Source organism: Clinocottus analis, unplaced genomic scaffold (genome assembly GCF_023055335.1).
Source record: "Clinocottus analis isolate CAN_PGR_092001 unplaced genomic scaffold, fCliAna1.0.p SCAF_17, whole genome shotgun sequence".
Classification (NCBI taxonomy): Eukaryota; Metazoa; Chordata; class Actinopteri; order Perciformes; family Cottidae; genus Clinocottus; species Clinocottus analis.
Genome location: NW_027175898.1, coordinates 15,710,374 through 15,734,752, shown reverse-complemented (window position 1 = coordinate 15,734,752; position 24,379 = coordinate 15,710,374). Strand labels below are relative to the sequence as shown.

At 45.7% G+C, this 24,379-nt stretch overlaps 1 protein-coding gene across 2 annotated transcripts in view; it reads right to left on the bottom strand.

Moving 5' to 3' along the window:
- The window catches only part of sptb (spectrin, beta, erythrocytic), a 47,804-nt gene extending 23,634 nt beyond the window's left edge, over positions 1-24,170 (bottom strand). The window contains exons 1-13 of one of the 2 annotated variants that reach the window (XM_068580370.1): positions 24,073-24,170; positions 19,761-20,012; positions 8,767-8,918; positions 8,439-8,612; positions 5,471-5,568; positions 4,572-4,652; positions 4,301-4,416; positions 4,074-4,186; positions 3,789-3,976; positions 2,835-2,952; positions 2,088-2,246; positions 283-585; positions 23-173 (exon numbers count right to left, since the gene is read on the bottom strand). In XM_068580370.1, the coding sequence (XP_068436471.1) occupies positions 23-173; positions 283-585; positions 2,088-2,246; positions 2,835-2,952; positions 3,789-3,976; positions 4,074-4,186; positions 4,301-4,416; positions 4,572-4,652; positions 5,471-5,568; positions 8,439-8,612; positions 8,767-8,918; positions 19,761-19,905 (1,798 nt within the window). In that variant the 5' untranslated portion in view covers positions 19,906-20,012; positions 24,073-24,170. Of the gene's footprint in view, positions 1-22; positions 174-282; positions 586-2,087; positions 2,247-2,834; positions 2,953-3,788; positions 3,977-4,073; positions 4,187-4,300; positions 4,417-4,571; positions 4,653-5,470; positions 5,569-8,438; positions 8,613-8,766; positions 8,919-16,093; positions 16,839-19,760; positions 20,013-24,072 lie in introns of those variants that run through there. The other variant, XM_068580369.1, reaches the window with a different exon arrangement.
- Between the last annotated feature and the right edge of the window lie 209 nt (positions 24,171-24,379).

Genomic DNA, 24,379 nt, shown 5'->3' with positions numbered 1-24,379 from the left:
CCGAGCCTCCATTTCCACTCACTCTCCCCGTCGGCGAACTGGAGCGCGGCGGCGCTGGCGCCCTGCACTCTGTCCGCCTGCTGAGCGACGTCGTTCTCCAGCAGCGCGTGCTTCTGCAGCAGGTCCTCCACCTCCAGCAAGTGCTTCCCGAAGTCTGGAGCCAGAAGTCGAGCCTGCAGAGAGGAAGAGGAGGAAGAAGAGGAGGAGAGAGAGCGACGGCATCAGATTTCAACGCCGAGAAACAAAGGTCGCCGTCGTATCTGTCGCACGCCGCCGCCGCACCTTCATGTCGTCCATCCAGCTGATGATGTGCAGCATCTCCTGGAAGATCCTCTGCAGCGTGAGGTTCTTGTGCAGCCGCGCCCGCCGCGCCCGCAGCAGCTCCTGCAGGAAGTCCCACAGCCGCAGGACGTTGTCCTTGCGCACGTGGATGCGCTTGGCGTCGTGGTAGCGCTCGGCCTCCAGCACCCCGGAGACGTCCACCAGCACCTGGACGCGCTCCTCGTACGCCGCGATGTCCGTCTCGATGGCGTCGTGCTTCTTCTTCGCCGCCTCCACCGCCGGCAGGTCGTACCCGAAGTTATCCTGCAGGAGGAGAGAAGAGGCGTGGTGGACGTGTCTGTCTATCATCTGTCTATCCATCTATCCATCCATCCATCCATCTCTCTCCATCCAGTCATCCATCCCTCTCCCTCTCCCTCCATCTATATGTCTATCCATCTATCACTCTCTCTCTCATCCTCCCTCCCTTTCTCTCTCTCTCTATCCATCCATCCATCCATCCATCCATCATCTGTCTGTCTATCCATCTCTCTCTCTCTCTCTGTCTCTCTCTCTCTCCATCTATATGTCTATCCATCTATCACTCTCTCTCTCATCCTTCCTCCCTCCCTTTCTCTCTCTCTCTCCATCCATCCCTCTCTCCCTCCGTCCTTCCCTCCCTCCCTCTATCACTCTCTCTCATCCTCCCTACCTTTCTCTCTCTCTCTATCCATCCATCCATCCATCCATCTGTCTATATATCTTTCGAGCTATCAATCTATCTATATGTCTCTCCCTCCCTCCCTCTCTCTCTCTCTCTCTCTCTCTCTCTCTCTCTCTCTCTCTCTCTCTCTCTCTCTCTCTCTCTCTCTCTCTCTCTCTCTCTCTCTCTCTCTCTCTCTCTCTCTCTCTCTCTCTCTCTCTCTCTCTCTCTCTCTCTCTCTCCCTCTCCCTCTCTTTACTTAAAGTGGAGCCTTTCCTTCTTGTATATTTCATATTTCTACTTTTCCTCTTGTAGAAAGAAGTTCATTGTGTTTATGAAGTTGTGTATTTTTAAGCTCTATAAAACCTGCTGAACGTTTCCTCGTTCACTAACATTTGCAGAGCTGATGTTGGTTAAGTCTTCTCAGTCTGCTGTTTACTTTCATGTTGACTTGAAGCCTCCGAACAAACAAGCTTAATGTATATTTCCTTCTAAAAACTGATTCTTTTAGTTGGTGTCATCTTTCTGTCTCAGCTGATTATCTCTCATAACGTCTTATAATTATGTTAGCTGTGTCAATTATTAATATTTACTGTTATACATGTGACGTCAGGGTTCATACACGTTATGAACGATGGATTTACATCACTTTTAACCAAATTCACATGACTTTTAACCACATTTCAATAACTTTTGACCAAATTTTCATGACTTTTAAACAAATTTTTATGTTTTTAAAGCAAATTTCAATGACTTTTGACCAATTTTTCATGACTTTTAACCAAATTTCCATAACTTTAACTCAATTTCCATGACTTTAAACCACATTTTCATGATTTTAAACCAAATGTCCACGAGCAAACATTGTGAAATCTGAGAAATGTATGCAGCTTATATTTTGAGCCTCTTTCTTTAAAAAGCAGATTCATTATTTACAACTAAATGAACGTCATGAACACATGAATATAACACATTTACACAACTCTTACTAAACTTTTGGGATTTCAGGGACTTTTCCAGGCCTGTAAATAACCATTATATTTAAGTTCCATGCCTTTTCCAGGGTGTCCATGCCCGTGAGAACCCTGTGACCTGACGATGGCGTCAGGGTGTGATGCGTTACCTGCGCCACCAGCCTCTGGTTCTCCAGCAGCCAGGTCTCCCTCATGGCCGCCTTCCTGTCGAACCTCCTGGCCATCTGCTCCAGCTTCTCCTGGCGGATCAGCTCGTCTCTCAGGACTCGCTCCCGCACGTGCTCCGCCTTCTCCAGACGCTCCCAGGCCTGCAACCCCGACCACCAGGACCATGAAGCCGCCGCTTGAGCTTTTCTCTTGGCTCGTTAGCGACGCGATGCTAACTCGATAGCGTCCATGAAGACGTGAGAGGTCTAACTATCTGTTCCAGATCTACTGAGGATTAAACGTCTGTGCAGCTGGTGCAGTCCGGAGGTATCTTTTATTTTACAGATTACACCAGTGATACCTAAAGGAATGCACTTTTCTCCGTTTGATCGAGCTGTTTGTCTGAACTTTAAACCTCAAACGTTCACATGTTGGTCAAAAGAAGGACTTCATATGAAGATCCAAACATTAACACCAGAGCTGAAGTGATTAGTCAAGTAATCTATGAGGTTATTTTCTGTAAAAACGTCTAAATCCCTCCGTCTCAGCTCCTCAATGTGGAAGATTTACTTCTTTTCTTAGTTTTATCTGATAATAAACTGAATATCTTTTGGCATTTGGGACAAAACGAGCTATTTGAAGACGTTTCATTGGATTTTTAGACGTCGCGGTTCTCTGTTTGTCGTCATTTGTTGACATTTTAGAGCTTTGTATGGTGACAATATGGGAAAAAGAAGATTTCTTCTCACTTTGTTGATATCTGCCACCAGAGCTCCCTCTTTGGGCGTGTAGACCCTCTGGTTGTTCGCCCGCATGCGGCTCTGGATGGTGAAGAGCAGAACCTCGAGGTTCCCCTTCTCCTGGAACCTGGAGGAAAACACACACGGCAAAGAGAAACAAACAAATAAACTGTTTTTTACAGATGAGGAAGAGCTCGTTGTTGTGCAATCCTGCATGAGGCTCTGAGGTGTAAACCAGATCCTCCTGAATCTCCTTATCAATGTGTTTATGCTGTAATCTAATCTTATTCATTATTGCAACTATTCAATGTATTGAAATAATAATAATAAAAACGATAAGTAGTTTATTTGTTCTCTTTACTTGCATCTAGTGTCTAAATATGTTAATATTTATTAATCCGTGTGTCTCCATCCACATAGGTTTAATGTGTGTTTGTTGCTCTCTTGATGGCAAAATAAATCAAATGCATGTTTAAAAACAGTGAAACATTAAAAAGTAAAAAATGCATGAGACGTATTGATTGTACTGAATATAAAAATGTAGGATAATGCAAAAGAAATCACATATTTAATATAGTATAAGAAAGTGACTTCTTTGCTTTGATTTAACTGATAAAATACTATAAAATGGATTGAATTGGGCTGTAAGAAGATAATTAAACATTAATGAACACATCACTCACACAAGAAACATTACATTTCTTATGAAAGCAAACTTAATAATAACATAATTTTCTATAACTTGTAGTATTGTAAACTGTCAATGTACATTTTTTTCTAGATTTCATAGACAACTCTCATCCAGCGACTCAGAAAGTGTTGAAAAGTTGTATTAAAATACAGTTTTGTGGATGTTTTCTTTGCTCTTTTTGTTTGTCATTGGACCTCTTTATACTTTATGAAATGTTCTACTTGTTCCAAAAGGCGACAGAGGCAGAAACCGAGCGCCGGGCCTGGACTCACTTGGGCGGCTTCTCCACCGTGCGGTACGTGTTGAAGGCCTGGAGCTGCTGCTGCACGCCCGTCAGCGAGTTGGCGAGCTTCCGGTTGTTCAGCACCACGATGGTCTGCTCGATCCACGGCAGCAGGTCCGACGCCAGCGTCTCGTACTTGTCGATCATCTTCTCCGTCTCGATGGCGTGATCCAGGACCTGAAGGGAAGCGGCGGTCAAAGGCGATCAGGTCGGAGAGGAGTGAACAAACGAGCGTGCGTCCATCTTTTTTTTATTTTCATTTTAAAAATCTCACCTTTCCGACTCTCTTGCCCTCGACGGCGAGCTGCTTCATCTTCGAGAAGTAGTGGTAAAATGCCACGACGTACGTGATGATGGACTTCTCGTCTGGGTTCTCCGTGAACACATCTACAAAAACAAAAAGACAAGTCAGTCGCGGCCGAGCCAGAGATCTGCTCCTTGTTTTTTCCAGCAGGCTTTAAAAGCTCGTAAACACTCGGTTCTCCAGAGGCGGCCGCTCGCCTTCGGGGTCCAGCAGCTTGGTGACGTCGAGCTGCTGCTCGGCCACGCTGAAGGCGCTGTGGAGGTTGTGCGTCGGGTTTGACCTCTTCAGGTTGCCGAAGTCCACCAGATCCGGCCTGCGAGGGGGAAGATGGGGAAGGTGGAGTAGTGGAGCGAACGGGAGGACAGCGAGGAAGAGATGAAGCAGAGAGAGTGAGGAGCAGAGACACTGAGCAGATGTTTACACGGCCCAGCTCGCAGAGAGTGGATTCGGCCATCCGTCTTTCCTCACCGGTGTTTGTGTATGAGAGCGTTGAAGGCCATGCCGTCTTTCCAGCTGGTGGTGAAGTTCGTGATGTTGACGTTGGGATACCTGCGAGACGACAGCCGAGAGGGACGACGTCATTGACGGAGGAGACGCTGCTTTAAATCAACGCGCTCTGCTTCCCCCCGACGTGAGCAACGAGCGGATTCCTTTTAAAAGATCGTATATTTCTAAAGGCACGGATTCTGAAATATACGACTGATTCGGGAGAAAGAGGAAACTAAATCAGCTAAATATGAGAGAAATATGATGCTAATTGGTGAGTTTTAGATGGTAGGGGGATTTTGTTACCTTTAAAACGTGCCAGGCTATCTGTTTCCCCTTGTTTCCAGTCTTTATGCTAAGCTAAGCTAACTGTCTACTCGCCGTACCTTCAAATTGATTTTCTAATCTAACTATCTGCAAAAGAAAAGCCAGTAATTCTTTTTCCAAAAACACCGAACTATTCCTTAAAGAAAATTGTAAATTACGTCTTTATTGTTATTAAATATATTCTGAGATGTGATATCTTAAAAGAAAAACACCCAAACTGTGGTTTTGGGTGGACCAATTTCATTACATTGGATCTGCACATCAAAAGTGATTCACTTGTAAGCACTTTAAATGAAATTAAACTATTTTTTAAGACCATTTTCAACCATTAAAAACGAGAAATATTAAAAATACTAGCAAAAGTTATTAATAAAACACGTTTCAAAAGGCTCAAATATGTTTCACATTACACAATCATTAAAATAAGAGCCCACTAAACCCAGACACACACAGAAGATGTACAGCTGTGCGCGTGGAGTGTTGAGTCTCACACTAATTCCCTAAAGGGTATTTATAAAAGCTTCGGGACGCTAAAGTTCACAAATTCCACTTACCCCGCCGTCTTCATCTGGCACCACAGAAGAAGAGCGTCCTTGGCTGAGCGCGTCTGCTTCTGGTCCGCCTGGCCCGTTTCCACAACAATGTCCTGGATCTGATATTTAAAAAAAACACACAAACACACACAACAAGCGCAGCTGGGTGATGAATAATGAAGCGTAACTAACGAGCGTGAGGTTTCGCAATCAAAGGAGAACAATCCGCAGCAGAGAACAGAGAACTTTAACCGATGGAAACGTGTCGCTAATGGGACGCGGCGGCGGGGAAACGTTGATGCCAAAGTGGCACAAAAACCCCTTTGAAATACATGAATTATTATTATTATTATAGCTTACAGCTTTACAAGGAGGGTTTGCACTCGTATCAAGTCATAAATCATTAATGTTTTTTAGCCGACTGGATTATCACAAATCCAAAGCACACATCCAGTCGATAGGAGGAGGGGTGGTAATTATGGAAGTTGTTATTTTCCCACAGTGGACTAATAATTAGAGCAGCGATGTGATGTGAGAGACACGGCCCTGAGAGAGGGATAAATTTAGCCGGCTTTGGTTCTCCTTGCTTCATAAAGACTGAAGAGATACAGAGCGAGTTAACTCCTGTCTTTCTCCTTTTCTTTTTGTTTGAAAAGGCTGAATAATGCAGGAGGCCATATTGTTTGAACTAACGCGTTCTAAAAATAACGGAGACGCTGTCAAATTAAAAATAAATACATGCCCCCTCCAGGAAGATAAAAAAAAAAACAGTCAAATAGACGTCTTCTGATGTTCTGGGTGTGCTTCTTACAAGCAGATAATAATGTCTCTGGATCCTGAAGCCATCCAGGAAAAATAAAAGTCACAAAAACATCCTAAAAGCCTCCAGTTGAATCTGTTTCTGTGCTGCACGCAAACACGCCCAAATGAGAGCAATCAGTTCATCAGAGACGTTTTAATGTACTCTGATTTAATCGTAGCAATAGCTATATTACTGTCATATTTCAACTGTGGTCACAGTGTTATTTGAGGTTTGTGATGCACATGTTAAATAACATTAATATCATGTGAGTATTCAGACCAGAAATGAAATGGTGACATCTTTAGATGTGAATATAAATAAATATATATAGAAATAATAAGAAAAAATATACATAGAAATACATATATATATTTACATATATGTATGTATAAATTATGTAATATTATATGTATACATTAATATATAATAAAAATATATATAAATATACATATATGTTAGATATTTATACACATAAATAAAGGTAAATATATATACACATAAATAAATGTATAAACATATATATATATATATAAATTAATATATATACATACAACACACACATATATATAAAAAATAAATATATATTAAAATATCTATATATAAATATATTTATATAAATAAATTAATATGTATATATATATATATATATATAAATTATATTATATATAAATATAACAAAAATCTCTATATAAATACATATATATATTTAAACAATAAAGATACAAATATATATATATATATATATATATATATATATATATATATATATATATATATATATATATAAATTAAAAAATATATATATATATATATAAATTTAAAAAAATATATATATATATATATATATATATATATATATATATATATATATGTATATATGTATATCGATATAGATATAGATAAAATATAGTTTAACGGACGAAACGGGACGTTGACGTTCTCTCTCATCGAGGCAACCCCACGCGACGTCGCAGGTCACGTGCTCTCTGACACGCCCACCCCCGGAAGAACAACAACTCCTCCGGTGAGGCAGGTCTGCGCTAAACTAAACTAGCTCACCGGGAAGAAAAAAAAACCGAGAGCCGCGCTGTCCCGGCGGCGTAACGCCAACACACCTCCTCCTCCTCCCCGGAGACGAGGCGAGAAACGCAACATGCATGACGTCACCAAGCCCCGCACGAGCTATCCCGCACGAGCCCGCTTCAGCCGGGACTGTTTAAGTGCAAGAAAACAACAACAAAAACACCACTAAATAGAGACTCCCATGTCTGATAGCGCCCGCTGCCCGGGCTCCACACAGCGGCGTTACCTCCCCCCCGCACGGGAGACGAACAGCCATGTTCTCCGGTCCCGCGGGACGCTCACGCCGGCGAGGATTTGCCCCGAGACATGACACGAGGAGCGGGAGTTGGCGCGAGCCGGTGTGTCTGTACACCTGTGACTTTACCGACGATGCCCGGGACCGAGTTCCAGCTGCTGGACGAGGGCCACAGCTGGGCTGCTGAGCCCCGCCATGCACCAGCAGTCCGGCATAAACCATATCATGTTGCAGTATATGTCATGCGTTTTGCGTTTACTATCATATTTACCTGTATGTTCTGCAAACTTCAGTTTCTACGACAGTAAAAAAGCTTGTAGATTTGAAGTAAATACACTTGTAATAATTATGCACATATATATTTGCACAGCTGAGTATTGTGCATATACTTAATTATTAATAATGTGTTGTATTGTATGATTTTTTTTAGCTCCTATCTGTTTCCCACCTTTTTGTTGACCTGTTTCTTTTACTGCAGTGACACGTTAGGCATCTATTAAGTGTTATATACAGCGATGATATATATATATATATATATATATATATATATATATATATATATATATATATATATATATATATATATATGCAAAGTTTACCATTTTGCCTGTGGCACATCATAAAAGAGAGATATCAAAGAGTAACCTGCAACCTCTTGTATTGTCTGTAAATTGTTGGTATAATGGTTGCAATAAAGAATTAGTGATAAAAAAAAGTGGGCTAAGTTTACTTTTATTACCCACAGCTTTAAAAAAAAAATCAATGCAGTCTAAATATTTAGCGCTTAAAAAGTTATATTTTAACCTCTTCAGACCTCAAAATCAGCAAAAAAACAAGGTTAAACACAGCTAAGTGAGGTCGTAGTTCACCTGGAAGCGAAGGATGATGGTCCAGATGAGGCCGAGGATGAGGCGGTGGTTCCCGTCCACGATGTCGTGGGAGCCCATGTTCTCCAGGTGGACCCTCTGCTCTTTGAGGAACTGCAGAGCCTTGTCCACGTTCTCCAAACAGTGGATACGCATGCGTCCTTTGGTGGGTTTCGGCTAAAGACAGGAACGAGAAAGTGACCATAAGGGTGATATATATATATATATATATATATATATATATATATATATATATATATATATATATATATATATATATATATATATATAAAGATGTCAGAGTGAGAGACTTGGCCAGGGAGCTTCTTACGAGTCGTTCTCCGGACAGAACCTCCAGCAGCTTGATGAGCATGCGTCCGTCCCGCAGGTCCAGGTAGAGGTCGGAGATGCGACAGCCGACCCGGGACAAGATGGAGTTGACCCATTTAGTGAAGGTCTTCTTCTGAACCGCCTCGCGCTCATCTGAAGGGGAAAAAAGAAACACCATGAGCCCTCCATGAATAATGAAATAACTTCCCATCTATGGCGGGGGATTAACTGTCCTGCTCAAGGGCTTCTTCAGATAGACGGTGGACCCCTTGAGTTGAATTTACTCTGGAAACTGAGCAATCTTACTGGTTAAATTAATCCTCGGTGCAGACTTAAGCTGTGCACTTCTCGCCACTTACTGAGAAAATACAGCGCGGATATCCCCAGATATCTGTTATATTAACCAGCGAGCTTCGGCGGCGGCGAAAAAAAAAACATAAAAATCTCAAATTATTCGGCGACTCCACTCACCCAATAATAGTATTTCTAACCTCACATCCAAGGATTACGCTTTCCACGTCCATGGGATGGTTATGAGATGTTTCACATCAGTGCAAAAAAAAAAAATCACTTTTAAAAGATATTTTGATCGTAACTATGAACATCCAGCATGATACATGCAAAAATCCCCAAAAATGCCTCCTAGAGCGTCGATAAGACACCTTTTTGGAAAGATTAGGACCTAAATAATCTGAATATGCAACAAAAATCACAATAAAACAAAGTCTTGTCCTGTTAGGAAGGAGTTTCAGTAAAAAAAAACTGTGTCGTTCGTTTACAAAATGGAAAAAAAATTACGTATTTTATGCTGAAAGATTGTCTGAATGGGGCATGCTGGGACTTAAAATGGGAGTGGGAGGATTTTCGCGCACGGTTTCCAAAAAGGTTAATAGGAGGCCGCTCAAACACAAGATCTGGACCCTTCGAGGTTCGACACTGAGCACCAAGAAGTCTGCGGCGCCTGAACTTAAGTATTTACTTTGCGCTGGAGAGAGAAGCAGCAGAGCCGCTCGACACGGAGAGCATACGAAATACGACCAGAATATTATAGAAAAAACATGAATGGAAACCATCGACAGGAGACACGCTGGACATCTTACAGCCGAGCTGCTGTTCTTCCTGTAACTGCAGCGTCAGCACGCTGTGATGCTGGATGACCATATTAAACGACTTCACTGAGCCGTGACCTTCAAACTAAAAAACATGAGCAGTCGCTTGAGGTTCTGCATCCGCTTGATCCTCCATCACAATATCGGCCATTATACATCATCAAATAGCATGTTTGCTTGGAGTTCAAGAAGAAATAAACACTATTTTCTGTACTCTGGCTGTTGCTACTTGATACTTAAGCGTGAATATATAAAGAAAAATACACAAACATGTGTCCAGCTGTACACTGTCAACATGCATGCACACATTGCAGTTGTTTCATTTAACTACATTCAATCGAGATATGAGTCCGTTGACGGAAGATCAACTATCAGACTGAGGCGATTTATCAATGTCCAAAACTAAAACTTCAGCTGAAAGTCAGTTCGATGGTGAAACCTCGTCTCGTTAAAGACGAGGCCACTTTTCCAAAGATGTGCTCCACGTTCTCCTCGCTGTGTGTTTGCTCTCCTGTTGGATTTACAGCAACATCCCCATCAATAAAATACTGAAAAGTTTTGCTGGATTGTCGCCTGCAGCGCTCGACACGATTACTAATAAGAACCTGAGTGTTTTCTCTGCATGTCTGAACCTCCCCCGAGGGGGAAGAAGCTCGACTTGAATGATCCTCATCCTCCTTCAGAGAAGCCGAGCTGCTGCTGCTGTTGCTGTTGCTGCTGCTGCTGCTGCTGCTGCTGCTGCTGCTGCTGCTGCTGCTGCTGCTGCATGACAAACACCACGTGCACAGGAGCTACACAAGGCCTCTGCACGAGCCGAGCGTCGGCACATCGGCGTACAGCGCTGAGGCCGAGCGCCGCTGCCCCCGCGGTGACGCATCCCGCCGGGACTCACACTTAGAAACTCGGCAGATGCGCCTCCTACTCGGCAGCGAAAAATAAAACCCCCCCCCTTTTTTTTGTGTGTGTGTCGATGACACCGTACGTCGGCGTGACCCGATGTACTATGCGGTGTTTGTTTAGTTTGCGGACACGCCTGACGTGGTGGAGGGAGGTGGGCGTGCGCTGGTGACGGTGTCTGGGTTTAGTAGAAGCGTGCAAAATGCAAAATGGTGGAAACCGTCTCTTGTTACCAAGCGAAGCACCGAGGACGAAGCAGTGGACGTGTGGGACGCTCTATAATTAAATCAACTCGCCTGTGAACAAACTATTTTTGCAGCAGCACTGTTTCTAAATTAACCTTAAACGTATTATTGGCATTTCTAAAATGCAATTTCTGGTTCCCCGTTGGCCTCCAGACGCACACACACAAACACACACACACACACACACACACAGCGACGCGTCTGTGATGAGTTTGGTTATTGATCCATCGCTCTAGAAATGAGACGCAGAGACAAAAACATCATCTGCACGTGATCTTTTAAACATATTTCTGTGCAACATATTAAACAATTCTCATTGCCATATCGATCATGTAAAGGTGATTTAAGGGCTGGCAATATCGTTGAACTATTAAGCTATAATGATTATAAATGAATGTATCGTTAAACTGTTAAAACAAGTAATGTGTGAAATGAAAACTTTATTTTATTTCTTAGTTTATCGAACCAGCATCAAAAGATAACTTGCAGTTTTATTTCAAATTAGCATCAGAGTTTTGAACGTATCACGATCATATAAACATGACTCAATGTCAATAAATGACAATATTACACTTATTAATGATAATCAATATTAAATCACCACGTCTCACACACCTCATCACTTTAACAGTAAGTTTTTTTTACTATTTTGGATATTAAGATCCGAAATGGACATAAAATTCATCAGAAAACATAATATATTGGCTATTTCATGTAATTTCTTATGCAGAGATTCACTGCTCCTCTGCTTAAAGATATTGATCAGAACAACAGGACGTCGCTGTGACCTTTGGCTCTAGAAACTCAACACTTTCAACAACTTTCTGACATTTATTCACGACAACAATCACGAGTAGTTTTTTTGATTGAAGCTCGTCGTTGAGTAGTCTAGAATAATCTGGAGCAAGGACGAGGGAAGGACGAGGCCGACTCCGGGATGGCAGCTCCAGCCCGACACACACACACACTCACTGTGTACACACACACACACACACACACACACACACACACACACACACACACACACACACACACACACACACACACACTCTCACTGCTCCTCAACGTTTATCAGGTCAACCGCTGGCGATGAGACATTTTCCCCTCCGCCGTCGCATCTCGCGACACGTGACTTCCCTCCTGCTGCCGCTCGCCCTCTTTACTCCTCAACCCAAAACTACGGAGTGCAAAGGATTGCATCCTTAATGACTCGTGTAATAAATGATTCAGGCCCCCGAGGCCGGTGGAGAACAAGCAACGAACAGGCTGAAGGGGAGGAACAGAAGAGAGAGACGGAGATGAAGGAAGGAGAGAGAAGGAGTTAAAGGTTACAGAAGGAGGCGGAGGAGGAAGGAAGGAGGAGAGACTGGAGCAAAGGTGACGAAGGATGGAGGGCGAGATGGATCAGCAAGGGAGGTAGTCGCAGGTTTTCAGGTGTAATCTGCAGAGACAACTAGGAAAATAGAACAAGATATATTACCTACAATATCTAAAAAAAAAGCTCCAGCTTTGTTCTCATCACAGAGAAAGAGAAACCAGCAGTTATTGTATGTAAAACACACGCTGCAGCAGAGTACGGTAAATAAATCATGCCGGTTCTGCTCCCCTCAGCAGAACAACGGCACGCAGCGCTGCAGCGTCACGGGTTGCCACGCCATGAAAAAGTAATGGCAATTACAAACATGCAAATAAATCAAAAGCTGCAACTGGAGTGTCGGAGTAGATTCAGCACAAAGCGCCGTAATCTGTCGGCAAGGACGCAAAAAAATAAAATTAAACCAACAAGACACAGCTCAGTGTGTGCATAATGGTTTGCAGTGCAAGACAGTGGAGGGCAATTAAAGTGCATCCTTCAACAAAAAAAGAAACACATGGTTCTCCGGTATCGTCTCACATGGAGACCTTGAGTGCACATCGATGCTCGTGGCCTTTCAGGAGGCCTGGGCCAGCAGAGGGGGGGATGCGTCCCGCCGAGCCGGCTCCACACGAGGAGTTCAACAAGCTCCAATGTGACAACGGCTCCGTGTGTTCACTCGCTGCTGAACAAAGCCTTCAGCGGTAAGTCTGAAAAAATAAGTTTGAGTTAAAGCTCAAAATGACTTGTTCACCGTTTGCTGCTGTAATCCTGCAAATGTCCCCACTGCGGGAATATTAAAGGAATTTCTAATTATTTACCGTGAAAGTCGGGTCACAAGCCGCTACTACCTTCGGTGGGTGTCCCAAGCTAGCTCCCCGCTGCAGCCAGCTAGCGCTGCTGCTAACTCTTCTGCTAGCTCCCCACTAGTTTCCCCACATCCACCGAAGGTAGCGGGACCAGCCTCGACTTGACGCCCGACTCGGGCAGCGGGGACGCGGACAGTAGCAGCAGCAAGCTAGCGAGGAGTTAGCAGCAGCGCTAGCTAGCTACTGCAGGGACGAGGGCAGTGGCAGCTAGCGGGAGCCGCTAGCAGGAGCAGCTAGCGGGAGCGCTAGCTTGCTGCAGCGGGGATACCCACTAGAGGTAGGAGCGGCTCGTAACCCGACTTTTACGGTAATCTTTAATTTAAATGAAAGCTGAAATGTTTTTTTTTTTTAACTTGTACGGTTTTCACCTCAGTTGTGGTTGTTTTTTGTACACGTTGCATATTTAGGTGCGGTTCATAAATAGGAAAGTAGCGGGAATATTTCATACGAAGGGCTGACCGCTAACTTGACTCGATGTTTGATGTTCGGTTGTACTTTGTGTTGCGGCAACAGAAGCTACGATTGTCATGCAGCCTTTTTTTTCACATGAATTAAACATTTTGGAGTAAGTGCAGCAGTCATACACAACTTCCAACTTCCCGGACGCTGTTGTGCTGCTTTTCCAGCTTCTTCTCTCTGCATATCAATGCCAGCTTTCCTAAACATTCCCCTGTTTCACATGCTTTTACCGTGTAATCCCTCCTTCACTCCGACTCCAGTAAAAAGCCCCAATGACTTATTCATGCTGATGGATTTTCCCTGTATACCGCCCGATCCGTCTTTTCCCACAATCAGCTCGTACCGGATGGGCCCCCGTGGGTGCAGCAGCACCTTCTGTTAAACGCTACCTGAGTCACGGCGCTGTCTGTCAGAGCCACCTGTCCTGCAGCCACGACACCACGTCTGTATTAACGAGCCGGAGCTTAAATGAAACAGCTCCTCTGTCGGCTTTGTTTACACGCTTCCTCGGGATGAATTGCACGAGCTTTCGCTAAAACGCACTCGCGTTCTGCAGCGGATAAACATCGGATCCATGCACGTTAGAGGCCGTCAAGGTTTCCTGATGTTGAGCCAAACATACCAGCGTTTTGACCGGTGCGGATTAAAGTTGAGCTCCGTTGAGCCTGTTTACGCGTGCTGGAGAGCACTTTTTGCAAACATGAAGGAAAGAAACATGTATGAACCCTAATCTGACAAACTGCCTCGAATGATGTCACTCGAGTCAGTCGGGGGCGAAGACTACAAGTTTGAACAAAGAAGAAAAAAAAGTGCTGTTAGGAAGAAGTGAGTGGACCAGGCCTCTGGAGCCAGCGCCATTCAAGGCTACATTAGCCGCTACTAGCGTAACACACCCAGATCTCCAACTAAACGATCAACGATATAGTTGAATTGTGGGTAATGTAGTCGTCAAAGTTATCGAAGAAAGAGGGAGAATGCGTGGAATGAAAACAGCTTCTGCTGCATCAATTTTGATCCAACAATCTAAAAATGGTCGCATCTTTTCACAAGAGTTCTTGTGAAAAGATGCGACCATTTCAAGCTAGCGCTGCTGCTAGCCCCTCATTAGCTGCTGCTTCTACTGAAAGGGGAAGGTTAAAGGTCAACGACTGTAAACACAGCAGAAACCCTCAACACAAACCAGTGTGTCAAACTCCAAGAAAGACATAAGAAATGGATGAACGCTACAAATCAATAGACGCAAAGCGCCGACTTGTTTTCCCCGTCGTGTTGTTTTTTTTTTTCCTCTGTTATTGTTGTTCTGTCTAACTTCATTCTGCTGCAGTGAGTCGACCGGATCTCCCCGATAACGGGGTGAAAGAAAAAGTAAATAAAATTCCATGACATGCGATGGGCGGATCAATACGCTTGGCTCCGAACAAGCACTCTAATTTGGGAGAGCTTCAGACGTTTACCGCTTCCACGTATCCGTTGACTCTGCAGTCTTCAGAAAGCGTCTGTACTTATAATCTAGCAGAGGCAGGAGAAGAGAAAAGAGATGGGAGGAAGGAAAAAAAAAGCATGTTTCCCTCTGTTCCTGCACCGTCTCCTCCATTTTCCTCCTCTCGCTAATGCACTCCTGTCATCGGGGGAGTTGGATAGCATAGTGCAAGCTAACGAAGATCCACAGTGACGGCGAACCTCTCACTTAAAACCTTAATAACGTACTCGGGGAAAAAGAAGTTAAACCGCCAGAGAAATTGATTCTCTTTCAGCGCACTTCATTCAGGTAAAAAAAAAAAAAAAAACAGGAAAGAAAAAAGGAGGTTAGGATGAAAACACACTTTCTGCTTTGTTCTTTGGAGCAGTTTCTGAAGGGTAAGGGCCAAAGTAAGTAGAGGCGACAAGCGAGGATGATGAATATGTTTGTTACTTTAAGGAAAAGAAGCACGCGAGTGCACAACGCTACCTTGTGGAAGGGAAAACATCGCAACCTTTTTAGGAGTTTGCCTATGAATTATTCAAAGGCAAGTCAGTGAACAATTGGGGCAGAGCCACGGCTTCCTGGAAATAAATAAATGACTCCTCTATACTACACAGTCAACAAAAGGGACACCTCTTTATGGAAGCTCAGACTCTACTCGCTGGGACCTTTTTTCTTCTTCTTCTCTCTCTTTTAGTTCTCACAACGAACGCTCGCTGGCGTCTCAGCTCGAGCGGCGCTGCGATCGCGTCCCGAACAAAAAGAAAAGAAAGACACAAAGTTGGGGAAGGGAGGGGCATGATTGGAAAAGTGTTATCTCTCTTTGTCTCGCCAGTGAGGCGGCGGAGGGTGGACAAACTCTCACGGACGCACAAACACACACACACACAGACACACAGACACACACTGCTCCTCCGTCAGGACCCCTTGTACCTTGCAGCTGCCTGAAGCGTCCATCCAGGATGGAGTTGAAACAGATGTTGGAGGTGCTGTAACTCAGCCAGCGCGCCCGCTTCATACTTTTAGCTGAGGAGGAGGAGGAGGAGGCGGCGGTGGTGGTGACGGAGAAGGAGGAGGAGGAGGAGAGGAGGGCGGGTGGAGGTGGAGGGTGAGAGGGCCGCTGACGGCGGGGGGCGCAGGAGGAGGGCGACGAGAAGGGGCAGAGCCCGCCGGGCGCCGCCGGGATGTGCAGGAGGCTGCCGTTCCTCTCCGGGTGGCGCTCGGGCGTTTGCTGCTTCCTGCCGCCGCCGCCGCCGCCGCTTCCCCTCGCCGCCTTCCTGCTCTCGGTCTTCTGGGTCCGGTGGTGGTGGCCCGGCGGGGTGCTCCGGCTCCGGCTGACGCTCACGCCGACCCGAACGGCGGCGGCGGCGGCGGCCTCCTTCTCGGCGGCGGGGCGGCCGGCCGCCTCCTTGGTCCCTCCGCCGCCGCCGCCGCCGCCAGCGCTCCGGATGACCGCCGGCTCCCTGCCGCCGGCCTTCAGGCTGATCTTGACCTCTCGGAGCCGGGGTTGGCTGATCGGGGTCGCGCGCAGCAGACACGGGCTGCTCATCTTGACCTCCTCTCCTCCACCTCTTCCTCCTCCTCCTCTTCCTCCTAGACGACAACAACACAGCCAGGAGCCGGCGGAGGAGCTTGGCACGTCTCTCCTCTTCTCCGTCTCCTGGCACTCTGTCCTCCTTTCCAGATCTCTCTCTCTCTCTCGTGTTCCCTCCCTTCCCCTCCCTCCCTCCCTCCCTCCTTCCTTCCTTCTCCCTTCTTCCTCACTCTCTCCTCACTGCTGCCGTGATGATGCCATGCCTCCACTCACTTCAGAGTGGTTTCTCTTCAGCCCCGTCCATGCATACAATATGTTTCAACATGTCCACGTGCTCACAGGACGTGCCTCCTCCTCCTCTTCCTCCTCCTCCTCCTCCTCCTCCTCTTCCTCCTCCTCCTCCTCCTCCTCCTCGCGGCGCTCTCCCACTCAGTCGTGACATCACTGGAACAGGGAAGTGTAACTCCCGTGACAATAATCCAAACACTCGCAAAAGGAGCGTGTCTTTCTCAGGTTTGTGTAGCAGGACGTCATGAGCTTTGAGGGCGAGCCGGCTGCACGTTTCAGAGTTTCACGAGATGCAAAAAATCGTCACGCAGAGGCTCTCTCATCCCTCTCATCCCTCTCATCCCCCTCTTCTCTCTCTGTCTCTTTTCCTCTCTAACAGGAAACACTGATTGCATTACAGAGACATCAGCGCGGCAGCACTCTAACACAATATCACCAGCACCCACACAGAAGCCTCCATCGCTTAAAGAGACAGCGAGAGAAGCGCCGAACGCGCAATAAACGCGACTAAATATTTGATGCCAACCTCCCCAAAAAAAATGTTGTGCTGGATATCAAACCTCAATACTCTGTGTGATGTCTTCATGGACAGAGATGTGCTGAAAGCTCTTTAATTATACTGTCTGGCTGGCACTTTTTTTAAAGGAATACTCTTGTAGTCTGGACCTGCTTCTCCAATTTCAGTCAGACACTTTTACACGTCGAGTTATTGGCCGTTAACAGCAAATCTCTTAATAAAAACAAAATAGAAGGTGCAGATCTCTGCCAGGTGTGTGTGTGTGTGCCAGGTGTGTGTGTGTGTGTGTGTGTCACCAGCACTGCCGTGAGGTTCGATTGAATGAAGACACTAATGACTGAACCCGTCTAGACTGAGGTTGATGCTCAGTAATAAGTGTGTGTCTGTGGCCACAGAGCTGCACCTGAGCGGCGATGATGAAGCAGTCAGCAGTGTGTGTGTGTGTGTGTGTGTGTGTGTGTGTGTGTGTGTGTGTGTGTGTGTGTGTGTGGTTGTTTTAGTGGTCTGACAGCAGTCAATCAATGGCCTCTCAGGTGTTTTTGAGAAAGCGTGAGTCACCGCGACCCGGGAAAAGGTCCTCGAACACGCGAGATCTTAAAATATCCGGCGAGATTAACCTCGATATCACACGCGCTCGGCTCGCTCGGCTCCATCCTGGAGGCTGATTGGATGACGCCAGTCAGCTGACCAGTGACGACGAGGCACGACTGACGTGCAATCAGTGTTTTCGGGGCCTGAAGCGACGTAAATGCTCCATAAAAAAATGATCTAATAGAAACCAAACCACAAGGGGACTCACAGGAAACCGTGCATGTGTGATTTCATGTACAAAGTAAACAGCAGTCGCTGTTTTTGCAACTTCACACACCTGAAACATCCTCTCATGACCTCAGGAAACCACCCAAACGATCAGATTGTGTTGCCTTCATGCTTATTGCTTCCTAAAACAACTCGGCGCTGCAGGGTTTTGTTTTAGCAAATGTTACACAAACAAAACATTTTTTATTTCCAGTGGGAGACGTTTGCCTTCTGGGCTTTTCCTCCAGAAAAAAGGGTTTTACGTTGACCCAGACGATGACCTTTACCTTTCTCTTTACCTTTTCCTTTTCCCTGAACCTGAACCTGAACCCAGGCGGTTTGTTGCTGAAAACCCAAAAGAGATTTACGGCACTAAAAGCCCCTGAAGGCAACGCTCCTCCCGTGTGCACAGGATGGTGTGTTTGAGGTCAACTCAAAATAAACCACAGCGCTCGTGGTGATGAAGGAACACGCCACTCAACGGGCTCATTGATGTGTGTGTGTGTGTGTGTTTAAGGACAACAATGCAGCTCCATTGTTTTCTCTCAGGTTTCACTCGCTGGAGGTGTTTTGGTCTTTTTAATATGTAGATTATCACCAGAGATGTTGCTTCTTTTGCATGTGGAGTGGACTCAGGACTTCTGCCTCCCTCCTTCCAGAAACACATCATCAAACTGTAAAGCTCAGCGGCTGAAAATCTGCCCCGAGACAGAGATATAAACAAGAAAATGAACGCAAAACCACTGGAAGTGTGACGTGAAACCAGTGCCAGCTGGTTAAAAAAAAGGGGGTCTTGTAGGAAAACAAGATTAAATATCAAAACTCGAGCGTCACAGCCGCACCGGGTATGAAAAGTCTCCGACCTCTCTCGTGTCTTCGGGTTGAAGTATTCGCGGGTTCGACCCTGGACTCCGTGTTTCTGCAGAGAAACGCTGCTATTTAAAAACCTCCACCAGCAGCCGGCTCCACAGGTGGAGCGGCGCTCGGCTCACCGGCCCTGAAATGCCAGAGATCAGCTGTCCAGATCGGTCAGTCGCCGGGCATTCTGGGAATGTGCAGTTGCTTGCAAGAGGGTGCGGTTCTCAGCAGCCGGAGGGCAGGAGGAGGGAGGGGGGCGGGGGTGACACCACGAGTAACATGTACACACAAACACACAAGCACAACAACACCTGCAGGGGTGGAGCTGAGAGCGTTGGAGTGAAATCAAAAAGGTCACCGAGAGAGATTTTGTCGTTTTTTTTGTGCGCGCAAGTGAATCGACGTGAAGGTCACGTGACACACACTCCAGCTCGTTCCAAAACCTGCCGAAAGTTTAACACACACCCGTTATAGCTCGACCTTTCCGCCCCCTTTTTCTAAAAATTCCCCCCCCTGCGAAATGCCACGGGGGCGGGGCTAAGCCTGCGCGTGCACACACACACACACACACACACACACACACACACACACACACACTCTCTCACCTGCGAGGGCCTTGATGCGCGAGCGCTCGAACAGCCGGGCGGAGCAGTTGTCGTTGTCCAGGTCGTCGTCGGTGAGGTCGAAGCGCGTGTTGATGCGGCCGTACTGCTGCGCGATCTCCGCGTTGTCGAAGTCCGTGGACGTCATGGCGGCGGCGACGGCGGCGGCGGGCCGGCGATGGCGGCCGGCGGGGCGAGCGGGCGGCGTCCTCAGGTGGTCCGGTGGTCGGAGGGGGGAGGGGCGCTGCAGGTCGTCTGAAACAGAGCGAGAGGAAGAGGTGCGATGAGGATGAAGAGCCGGAGGTCAAATGAGACTTTTACAGGAGTTTTGCATTCACAGATTTTGGAGTCAAAGTGTGTTTTTTTTTTTGCTAGATTGTGACGGACAAACCACATGAGACACAAATCAATAGTCCAAGCTGCAACATCTCAGTTGATTCATGAGAGATTCCAGCTAAGAAATTGAATTTGCTTCATTTTTAACTGAAAAAAACTGCATTTGAAGAAATGATCTCGGCCTCAAAAGCATCGTAATGCACATTTTCTCACTGTTTTAAAGAAATATTAAGAACATACTAGTACATGATAAGTACTTGCTGCCCCACTGGAGGGAAGATGGTGTGAATCCAGCTTCTTCTGCGCTGAGACTCAGGTTGTAATTCGGTGTTAAAAAGTGACCTCATGCCAGCAGAGTTGTGTAGACACAATGTGTAGACATCTATGATCTCTGATGTGGGTGCAGGTATATCTTGGACACGCCTATCCAAGCTTTTTAAAATAAAATTGGACCCCATGAGCTCCTGAGCTCCGCGCTCACAATCTCCATTTTGTGCGCGTCAACTGTCACCCTGCAGAGTGTGTGTGTGTGTGTGTGTGTGTGTTCTTTGTAATGGCGGGTTGAAGGGGTAGCGGCTCAGATAGCCGTCTATCTGAGTGCAGCACAGCTCTCTTATCGAGGAGGAGGAGGAGGAAGACGAGGAGGAGGAGGACACATCGAGAAACCGGCGTCTTTTGAATGACGCAGCTCACTCCGTTTGAACTGCTAGTGTGTGTGACTGTGTGTGTGTGTGTGTGAAGAAATGAGGCGGGAAAATACAACTTGTGTTGACGCCGTCCTGCAACAAGGTGCCGGAAAAAAAAAAGGAATTGGCGTCACGCGGTCGCTGAACACCACGAACTCTGAAGTATTTTGATTCAAAATGGCGACATTAAACTACAATTAAGAGATAAAAGTAGACAATCTGCATTCATACACACATTTCTAAGATAAGAGTGGTGTAAAGTAACTAATATTTTAGTATTATAGCGGAGGACGAAGCAGCAGAACGTCACAATACCACAAAGGAGAGTCCAGGTACCTGAAACGTGTACTTTAGTGCAGTACTTGTGAGTAAATGAGCTGCTGATCTGCATTCAGAGAAGAGGCCCTCAGTGATGGGCCCCTCCAGGTCTCCCCCCTCCCCCTCCTCCCCCCCCCGCTCAGTATCAGCGCTCTGCAGAGGGCTCTTATCGCAACGCTCCACCCACCACTGGGGATCCCCTTATCACACACACACACACACACACACACACACGACCTGCACAGGAACCACCGCACAAACCCGTCTTTACGCGCAAACCACGAACCCTCTGAGAACTTTGATCGTATCGATTGAAGCTGAAACACAAATGAGGTGTGAGACGCCGGCGACTCCATTTCGGAGCCGGGCCTCTCCCACTTATAGACCGGCCCGTGACAGGAAGTTCACCGCCTGCCACAGCCAGTGTGTGTGTGTGTGTGTGTGTGTGTGTGTGTGTGTGTGTGTCTGTCAATAGGTGTCCTCTCCCGGCGTCCTTGAGCGAGAGACTCTTGCATACCTTCTACTACCAGAAGGTCACGCTGCTGCCGTAACGCAGAATGAACTTAAAAATACAATAAAAATCAGTGTAATTAGAGTAAATGTTGCGTCTGCAGATGTCTAAAATAAATAAAAACATTAGTGATCACTAGAAAACTGGCATGACAGCTGCGGCTAACACTTATTCTCATTATCTATCAACCTTTCAATCAGATTCAATGCAAAGTGAGCGGATTAAAAGATTAGTGCGGCTCCGTCAACATGAAGATAAATACATGAAATATCATACAAATAGTTCTATAGAGTCCAGCACCATGTGTGCAACACACAGGAGGGAATAAAAAGCAGTCAAATCCTCACATTTAAGAGGCTTAAAACGCTGCGTGTGGTGTTTTATTTCCTTGATAAATGACTTCAACGATTATAATTGATGATCAACATTTGACAATTAATATTCTGGCTCATAACTCATCCATTCAGCTCTAGTTTCAACGGGTCTGGATCCCGTAAAGCGAAGGTCAGTAATGCAGAGAAGTGACGTCATCCTGTTAGAAGTGATGTCATCATTGTTACTGCTGTGAGGTATTAGGACAAATAATAAAGCTTTAAGTTTTTATTAATACTTTGACTGCAGCACATCGTCCAGTAAGAGCTGATTGACCTCATTAACCCTTTCAGTGCTGCAATGACAGTGCGCCTGGTTCCTTCTGTCTTTTTTATCATTAAATATGTCAAAAAAATGTCCTTTTTTTCAGGAGAAATGTGACTTTTTAAAATTTGTCATTATTAGAAGTTATAAAGGCTTAAGACAGAGTTTGAAAACTACCAAGTAAAGAAACGTATTTTAATTTGTATCATGTTTATCTTAACCCGAGCAAAAAAACAACATTTCTTCTAATTAAAACTCTTCATTAATAAATAAAGGGTTGTAATAAAGTGTTGTGTGTCCACGGAAACGCTGTAAGTGATCTCTGTGTTTACACGTTCACTCTGAGGAGAGGAAACGAGGAGAGGAGGAGAGAGGAGAGGAGTCATGAAGATGAGAGGAGAGGAAACAAGAGGAGTGGAGAGGAGAGGAAACGAGAGACGGGCGGGATGAGTGACCTACAGAGAGTTTGTGCATGTGTGTGTTTGTTTGTATGTGTGTAACTGTAGCAGCAACTGGACTAAGGGGAGAGAGAGAGAGAGAGAGAGAGAGAGAGAGAGAGAGAGAGAGAGAGAGAGAGAGAGAGAGAGAGAGAAGAGAGAGAGAGAGAGAGAGAGAGTAAATCTGAGACGTCTGTACAAAGTGGACAGAGATCAATAAGGAAGGATAGAAGGGAGGAAGGAGAGAAGGAAGGAGAGGAGGAGGAGGAAGGGGGGCTGGGTACCGGACTGATTGACTCTCAAAGTCTGCAGCTTCATAAAACATCTCCTCATCAGACTCCTCGTGTCCGTTGAGCGTAAATCTCGTTCAGCATAATAATCCATCCTGATTATTGATTATTGGTTTTCTCCTCCAGCTCCTCCGTCCTGGTCAATAGTGTTTAGACTGCGGCGACACGGAGCTTTGGTTATAGTGAATCAATAGTAAACGGCTTCTGGAGTGTGTTTAGAAGTCCTGGCTCGTGCAGACATGGACACACACACACACACACACACACACACACACACACACACACACTTGTCCTTTTAAGGGGAACAAGAGGGGGGAGAATGTCTCTGTTATTCCATTAAGAAGGAATATGCATGTTCGGGTGCTTTAAAGAAGGAGAAAGTTGTGAAAAGTACACAAAGTTAACATCAGAGATGAAGTATGACAAAGTAAAGTAACTGAATACACATTTGAGGTACTTTTACGTGAGTATTTCCATTGTGTGTGTAACATTTGAGAGGGAAATAAGTCAGATTTGGAGTCAAATTTGACATAAAAACACATAAAATATCCACTAAAACTGTAAATGCATCAGTTATAACAATAGTAAATAGTATTATTAATAATAATTTAAAATAAATGCCAGCAGTGCAACATTCTTCTGGTATTAATACTCTCATGTTGGTACTTTTTAGTACATTTTGACATCTAAAGTGAAGTATATTTAACACATATTGCAGTATTTCTTGACGCACTGACTCTTCACTGGAGTAAAGTATCCACATACTTTTCTCCGCCATCAAGAGGCAACTTTTGGAGCGCGCGCAGTGACGTCAGCGTGCGCATTTTCCGTCCAAGATAACGCACCGATAACCTCGCAGATGCGCGTGTTCTCCCACTGACGTCGTGTTCAGCGGCATTTCATGTCAAACCAACAATTAGAAAAGCGAAAAAAAAGCTTCTCAGAGAACGACGTCATTGTTTAACACACGGCGGCGCCGCGCGCGCAACAGGTGGAGGAAACTTCTCCAAACAGCAGCCTGGAGGAGCGCGCGCCATTCCGCAAACTATTTGGCCAAAGATCAATAATGTAATTTACAACAAGCGATAGCTCTGCACTCACTTGCTTCTGGATGATAGATCCCGTCCCGAAAGTGTTTATCTTGAGTCTTCTCCGCGCCAATAAAGCAATTATAATCCCATGGAGGCGGCGGGGGTCCCGGTCAGAGCGGACGGAGGTCTCCGCGGTGCTGCGCGCGTGGAGGGGGAGGACGGGAGAGGAGGAGGAGGAGGAGGGGGGCCGCGCGCTCCACGCGCATTCCCGAAAAGAGACTGACCCTCCCAGCAGGGTTAAAAATAACGTGGGCGCGCATGCATGTGCGATGTGTGCGCGTGGGAGACGGGCATTCCTGACTGGAGCTGCTGGCTGT